The sequence below is a fragment of the Cebus imitator genome, unplaced genomic scaffold, assembly GCF_001604975.1.
Source record: "Cebus imitator isolate Cc_AM_T3 unplaced genomic scaffold, Cebus_imitator-1.0 Scaffold353, whole genome shotgun sequence".
NCBI lineage: Eukaryota > Metazoa > Chordata > Mammalia > Primates > Cebidae > Cebus > Cebus imitator.
The window spans coordinates 1,321,427-1,329,216 of NW_016107668.1; the positions used below are offsets into that span (position 1 = coordinate 1,321,427).

General features: G+C 52.2%; 1 protein-coding gene across 2 annotated transcripts in view; it reads left to right on the plus strand.

The window, feature by feature from the left end:
- The window catches only part of USP13 (ubiquitin specific peptidase 13), a 128,096-nt gene that overhangs the window by 79,197 nt on the left and 41,109 nt on the right, over positions 1–7,790 (plus strand). For both annotated transcript variants that reach the window (XM_017506313.2, XM_037730566.1), the window contains exons 11-12: positions 5,578–5,703; positions 7,091–7,244. In XM_017506313.2, the coding sequence (XP_017361802.1) occupies positions 5,578–5,703; positions 7,091–7,244 (280 nt within the window). The remainder of the gene's footprint in view (positions 1–5,577; positions 5,704–7,090; positions 7,245–7,790) is intronic.

A 7,790-nucleotide genomic window follows, 5' to 3' on the forward strand; every position in this document is an offset into this window, starting at 1 on the left:
GAGGCGGGTGGATCACGAGGTCAAGAGATCGAGACCATCCTGGTCAACATGGTGAAACCCCATCTCTACTAAAAATACAAAAAATTAGCTGGGCATGGTGGTGCGTGCCTGTAGTCCCAGCTACTCGGGAGGCTGAGGCAGGAGAATTGCCTGAACCCAGGAGGCGGAGGTTGCAGTGAGTCGAGATCGCGCATTGCACTCCAGCCTGGGTAACAAGAGTGAAACTCCGTCTCAAAAAAAAAAAAATAAAGTATCTGTGCAAGCTTCGCTCTGATGTGATAAAAGCCTCAGTCTTGCTGCCTGCTTATTAATTAAAGCATTGGGCTCGAGGGAATATCAGTGGACAGTGTGGCTGTCTGCGTGGTCCGCGCTGTTAAACAAAGTCACGTGGAAGCATTTGGGAGAGATTCTGGACACGGAAGGCCTCCCTCTAATTTGAGCTGTTTTGCAGTTGCTGATGGAGAAGGTAAGTACAGTATCTTATTCGTATGACAGGGTCCTTAATTGGGTGCTATTCTGGTGACTTGCTGGGTCTCTGTGTTCTGAAGTCAGTGGTCAGGACTAGCCTTGCTTCAGGCGCCTGGGAGCCAGCTCTCAAGTGAGAGTGTGTGTTCCCTGAAGGCAGGGCTGACTCTTGGTCAATTTTGGTCTCTGCCTCTCATCTTGTGAGATGTTGGGCCCATAGGCACACTCAGGTGATCACCAGCCCATTGTTAAGTGGGAAACATGCTTTCTTGAATTTAATTAGATGGTTCTTGTTTTGGATATTTGGTTTCTTGTAGCGAACTGCCTTATCCAGAACCTAACCATTTTTTTTTTAAAGGAAACATTTAAATGTGCATATATATACGAAAGTAGAGAGTGAAGTGTAATGAATCTCCGTGCACCTGTTGTGCGGCTTCAGCAATCATTCTGCAAATCTGGTTCCACCAGTTTCCCTAAATGCTTCCCTTTCATTTCCTTTCTCCTTTTCTCTTCCTCTTCTTTCCCTTCAGCATTTTAATGTAAAATTTAAACATCCTCCTTTTCACCTATATATGCACCTGTAACTATAATACCTTCTTTCTTCTTGTAACATAAGTGTTGTGTCAAAGTTAAAGTGTTCAGCCGGGTGTGGTGGCTCACACTTGTAATCCCAGCACTTTGAGAGGCTGAGGCAGGGAGGATTGCTTGGACCCAGGAGCTTGAGACAAACCTGGTGACACAGTGAGACCTATGTCTCTAGGAAAATATACTAATAATAAAAGAATTAGCTGGGCACAGTGGCATGCGCCTGTAGTCCCAGATACTTGGAAGGCTGAGGTGGGAGGATCACTTGTGCCCAAGGGTTTGAGGTTGCAGTGAGCTGTGATCACACCATTGCCATCCAGCCTGGGCAACAGCAAGACTTTATCTCTTTTAAAAAAAGTTGCTTAAAGTGTTAAAAGTGTAGCAGCAAAATTAACAACCGTCGCTTAGTATCGCTGATACCTAGTTCATCTTCTGATTTTTCCCTGGATTATCAAAGGTATCTTTCTAAAGTCCCCCTCCGTTTCTTTTTGCAAACTGTTGATTCGATGAAGGAGCTGGATCGTTTGCTTTAAGCTAAAGATCGCTTCCTCGAGATATTGTTTGATTTGTGATTTATTTAAGGTTGTTGGATCTGGAGGCTTCAGGAGATTCAGGCTCAACTTTTTCAGAGCCTGACTTTCTCATAAGTAGATGTGAAGTGAGCATATTAGTAGCTGAGCATGGGAAGTGGCGAGACATCCCCTCCGAAAGCAGAGAGCAGGCGTGGGGCATGGCTGTTAGCAGCCAGGGCCAGCCGACGGTCCAGGGACTAAGCTTGGAGTAGATGAGTTTGAGCTAAGACGCTCCCGCCCAGCTGCGAACCCCAGGACCTGGTCTGCGGCGTAGCATCTGTTTGGTGAGGAAACTTTTTCACGTAACTTCTAAATGATTGCCAACTCTGAAGCCATAGCTTGACTGTTGAGCAGAGGATTAGGAAAAATTGGTTGAGGAAAATGAAGAAATGGTCACAGAAGTGTAGGATGGGGAATGGCTGAGACTGGGCCAGGGTCCAGCTGTGGGGCTGGATTCCCAGTGTTTCCCACCATGGTCTCTACTGAAACTTCTCCTCCTGGCCACACGATGCCCAGCGCAGCACCTTGCTCTTCAGAGTGTACCGGCTCGTTAAACTTCCCAGAGCGGCTGTGGTCTGTGTTGGGGACTGGCAACCACACCAGACCTGAATCACAGCTTGTAAGAAATAACACCGGCAGCAGCCAGCAGTGAATGCATGCTTATGTAAATGCCTAAACAGAAATGCACAGACGCCAGGAGATTGATTCCGAGTGGTGCCACCATATTCTTGAAGGTGGAGAACTGTTAGACTGGCTTATGACGTTGGCCCCAGAGTTCTGTGGGTTTGAAGAAGGCTTATGCACTCTCGATATATTGTCTTTTCTTGAGTGGCTAGTGGGATGGACTCAGGCACCTCAGAGATGAGATGTTGGCACATGCGTACCAAAACCAGCATCAGGACACCAGACGGAGGGAATGGGGAGAGTGACCCTGGACTTAACACCTCTGTGCCTCAGTTTCCCCATCTGTCAAGTGGAGCTAATCATCATCATCGTCGCCTCATGGGGTTGGGTGAGTTAAGTGAAATACATATGTAAAGTGTTAAGAACTGTGCCTGATACGTAGTAGGTATTCACCCAAACGCCTGAGATTTTATAGCTCTCAGTAGACACCTGCTTAATGAGTACATAAATGTCAGCCATTAGACAAAGCTAATGCATTATTGCACGCCCGTGTCAGTGGATGTTATGCGATGCATATCAGTTCCGTGAATGAAGAAACTTACGACTTTTGCACAGGTTTCGGGAGGTGTTTATACAGGTAGTAAAATGAATTGCTGTTTGGCCAGTGCTGGAAACACAACTGAAGCCATGTAAGGTGGTCATTGACATACAGGCTGTCAGTCCCTAGATGCCCAGATGCTGCCGCTTTGAGGGATTCTTTGAGAGCTGCAGTATCGTTTCAGGTCCTCTGTGGTGTTCCCTAACGTTTACTCTCGGGGTGTGTGTCCCTCATCTCCTCTGTTGTCTGGAAGCTACTAGAAGGCAGAATCTCCAATAGTGCTCTACATGAAGCAGGCAGCTACTAAATACTAAAAGCCCAGCCTGGACTGTGTTTTCAGCAAGGCAGGGAAATTCATCAGATTTTTATTAGAAAACATTGCTTAGAACACGTGTATTGGATGGATGTTTATGGAGCTGCCTCTTTGTCGCAGGGAGATAGATGAAGAATTTTCTCATCACCTGTTGCCTAGGACTGTGTGATTCTGCAAAGCTGTCATAGTCCCCAGACTACAGGCGGGCATGGACCCGGATGTCCATGAGAATCCAAGGAGGTGTAAGTCATGGCCTCCACCTGCAAAGCCTGCACGACCGACCAGAAGCAGGCTGAGCGTGAAAGAAGGTAGAAGGCAGCTTGTGCTCTGGCCTTCAGAGGAGAGGAGTGTGGTCTGTAAGCTAAGCAAAGGGAGGTTTTATGGAAAAACGGGTGGATAGCAGCTGCAGGATTTGCAGAGGGAACACAGATCACTTCTTCGGCTGAAATGAGGAGGGAGGTTGGCCTGACTGAGACCTAAGTGCGCTTCAGGACCCACTCACTTGTTTTTGCCGCAGACGGCCCGGAACTGCAGTCAGAGTCACTCTGGCGAGGCTTTGCTGGCTGCATGGCAGTCGGGTGTCAAGTCCACTTTGAGCTGAGAGGCCGATCTGGCACTTCTCTGCAGTCTCAGCTTCCCTAGTGAAGAAAAGACTAGTGTCTGCTCTCTAGGGTTACTACGTGTGTTAACGAGAGAGGAGCTGCCACCATCCGTGGATGGGCTGAACTTGGAGGAAATGTTTGGGAAGCAGCCTGTCAGGTGCACGTGTCTGCCACCAAAGGCGATGTGGATTCTCCCACCTGCCTCTTCAGAGCATTCTGGGCAGACCTCCCGGTTCCTAGTGATTTTCTGCGGGTTAATTCAAAAGCCAGGTGTAGGCTTCTTCATTCTGCCCAGCTCAAGAGTTTCAGAAAACAGCAGTGCTGAAGCATTAGTGTTGGCAGCATTTTTTTTTTTTTTTTTGTGGTGGGGGTGGGGCGGGGGCGGGATCCTTGTTCCACTTCTTTGCCTCTTTCCACCCGCTGCTGGGCCCCGCAGCGTCCAGGGTCAAGGGGATTGGAGGGGAGCGAACGCAGAATCTTCACTCCCAGCGCTGGTGGGCTCCCTCTGGGCCGCCACGTGTCTCTGGTCATAGCTGGCCTTTCAGGGAGCACATTAGTGGTTCTTTAGAGCTGCCTCCCCTCACTGTCATCCCACCCTCGGGGCCTTACAAGGAACTTTCCCTGATGCTCTGTCCCATGGCCTCTGCAGCCTTCACCCCCTCCTGCCTGGGCCTTCTCCACTGGCAGACAGCCCACCACTTCCGCAGGGTCTTGCGTGGGCATCCGGCTGGCTTCTGAGCCGTCCGGGTATCCCCAGGAAGTCCAGCATCCTTCTTCTGCCAGAGCCACCCTGCTGCCTGCTCCTCCCCGCAGCCTTCCCAGCAGCTGCAGCCAGGTGAGGGGCAAGCCCTCGGCAAGCTCCTGGGAATGCCCTGTGCTCCGGTCCAGGAACAGCAGAGGGTGGGCTCATGGGGCAGCAGCAGCTCTGCAGGGCTGCCCCGGGCACTCAGTGCCGTTCCTCTTTCTTGCACGTGCTCTGTTCTTCAGGAGGGGCCTCTCCTTTAGCCTCACGGAAGCGAAGGTGAGAGCCTGCAGAGCTCTCCTCTCTTTTATTTATTTATTTATTGAGATGGAATTTTGCTCTTGTTGCCCAGGCTGGAGTGCAATGGGGCGATCTCGGCTCACTGCAACCTCCGCCTCCCAGGTTAGAGATTCTCCCTCCTCGGCCTCCTGAGTAGCTAGGACTATAGGTGTGCGCCACCACGCCCAGCTCAGTTTTTGTATTTTTAATAGAAACAGGGTTCAGCCATGTTGGCCAGGCTGGTCTTGAACTCCTGACCTCAAGTGATCTGCCCACCTCGGCCTCCCAAAGTGCTGGGATTACAGGCGTGAGCCACAGAGCCCGGCCTGTCTTTTAACTTCCAGCAGAGGCCTCTCCTCCTGAGTCATCTCCAGCCTGCTCTGAAATGGGCTGTGACATTTGGCCACTGTGTAACAAGTTGTGTGAGGACGGGCCTCGAGCCTGTCTTCAGGAAGTGAGCTCTTTCTAGCATGCCACCTATTGTGTCTAGTTTTGAGTAAGCAGGAGTGGTGTCGTCCTGCTCCTCACTAGTTCTGGGTAAGCAGGAGTGGTGTCGTCCTGCTCCTCACTAGTTCTGGGTAAGCAGGAGGAGTGTCGTCCTGCTCTTCACAAGGTCCATGCGCCTGGCCTGGCACGCAGTAAACACCCAGTGAGTGCTGGCCGTTGCCAGGAGTGACCCTCTTTGGGCTGCGTTTTCTCATCTGGAAAGCGCAGTTGACGGAGCCCTGCTCTGCGTGCCGCTTAGGGCTGAGAATGTGCACGAAAGCGTTGTGAGTCCGTTCATTTTTACACCTTAGCCGCAGCACAATGGGATCTCTCCACGCATGTTTAAGGCCTTTGTAAGCAAGAGCCACCCGGAATTCTCCTCCAACAGACAGCAGGATGCCCAGGAGTTCTTCCTGCACCTGGTGAATCTCGTAGAGGTGAGTGGTCAGCCTCACGGGTGCTTGGCGGGTGGTAAGAGGCGCCGGGCCGCCCCGCAGAGTCCACTGGGGCTTGATCAGAGTCCTCCCCACGCTCCTCCTGCCTCAGTCTCTCTTGTCAAAGCCGCTTCAGCATCGGCTTTCTGGAAACTCTCTCTGCTCAGCCCACTCGATGTAACCGCTCCTCACACGCCAGTTTGCAGTCACTCGTGGACCGCGCTGCCTCTCTGAGCCTGTGTGTGTTACGGGAGTGCCTGCCGCTTACCCCGCCCGCAGTTTCCCTGCTCTGGTCTTTGTGACAGAGTTCCTTAAGAGCCCTGTGTGGCATTTGGTGTCCCCTGCCACCGTTCAAAGATGATGACTCTGTTCACATCAGAATAAATCGCATTAAAAACATTTTTGAAAGCCACTGAGAATTCCTGAGTAAAGGCTTTTTTGCCCGTGAAAAAGCAATTTTTTTTCCTCAGTTACTGCAGTATGCTTTCTGGAAAATATAGAAAACACCAAGGAGGACATCAAAATCCCCCTTAATGCCACCCCTGCAAATAGCCAGCGTTTTCTTTTTCTTTTCTTTCTTTTTTTTTTTTTTTGAGACGGAATCTCGCTCTGTCACCTGGGCTGCAGTGCAATGGTGCGATCTCGGCTCACTGCAACGTCTGCCTTCCAGGTTCAAGTGATGCTCCTGCCTCAGCCTCCCGAGTACCTAGGATTACAGGTTCCTGCCACAAGGCCTGGCTAATTTTTTGTATTTTTGGTAGAGACAAGGTTTCGCCATGTTGGCCAGGATGGTCTTGAACTCCTGACCTGGTGATCCGCCCCCCTCAGCCGCCCAAAGTGCTGGGATTCCAGGCATGAGCCACTGCGCCCGGCCAGTGTTCACAGGGTGGTGTCTGCCCCTCCGGGCACTGCCCAGGTCTTACGTTCATTCTCTGCATGCTGCTCCGAAGGCGTTTTCAGGCAGATGTCTTGCCACGTCGCCCCACACGGGTTAACAGAGCGTGGTTTCTGTCTTACCTGATTCCACGAGTGTCTTTGTGGAATCCCGTGGTACCTGCTTTCATTTGTCCAGGGCAGCCCTTTATTTTTTCCCCTTTCTCTTCTTGGCTTTTCCTCCTCCTTTGTTCTCATTCCATGAGTTTCCCTCCCATGCTTTTAAACTTGACAATGTTGAAATTTTAATCCAGGAGGAACTGTATTTTATTTTACCGTTGCCCGTTTTTGGACTTGAGACACATTCCAGTGCTTTGTATTCAAGTACTTTGTGAATGGCAGCCCCAGAGGAGGTGCCTGAAGCCAAGTGTTGACACCGGGTTTATAGCTGGTTTTCTCCCGAGTCGTGTGACTCGACCTTAACGCCTTCGCTAACCTGCTGCCATCCGTCCTGCAGAGGAACCGCATCGGCTCGGAAAACCCGAGTGACGTTTTCCGATTTTTGGTGGAAGAACGCATTCAGTGCTGCCAGACCCGGAAAGTCCGCTACACGGAGAGGGTGGATTACCTGATGCAGCTCCCTGTGGCCATGGAGGCGGCGACCAACAAAGGTAACAATTCCAGAGCGGGAGGTGCGTGCGGCGTGTGTCCGCGTGGGACGTGGGTGCAGCGTGGGTCCCGTGGGAAATGGGTGCAGTGTGTGTCCACGTGGGAGCCGAGTGCCGCGTGTCTTCGCGTGGGAACCGAGTGCCGCGTGTGTCCGCGTGGGAACAGAGTGCCGCGTGTGTCTTCGCGTGGGAGCCGAGTGCCGCGTGTCTTCGCGTGGGAACCGAGTGCCGCGTGTGTCCGCGTGGGAACAGAGTGCCGCGTGTGTCTTCGCGTGGGAACCGAGTGCCGCGTGTGTCCGCGTGGGAGCCGAGTGCCGCGTGTCTTCGCGTGGGAACCGAGTGCCGCGTGTCCCCACATGGGAACCGAGTGCCGCGTGTGTCCGCGTGGGAACCGAGTGCCGCGTGTTTCTCCGCGTGGGAACCGAGTGCCGCGTGTGTCCGCGTGGGAGCCGAGTGCCGCGTGTCTTCGCGTGGGAACTGAGTGCCGCGTGTCCCCACATGGGAACCGAGTGCCGCGTGTTTCTCCGCGTGGGAACCGAGTGCCGCGTG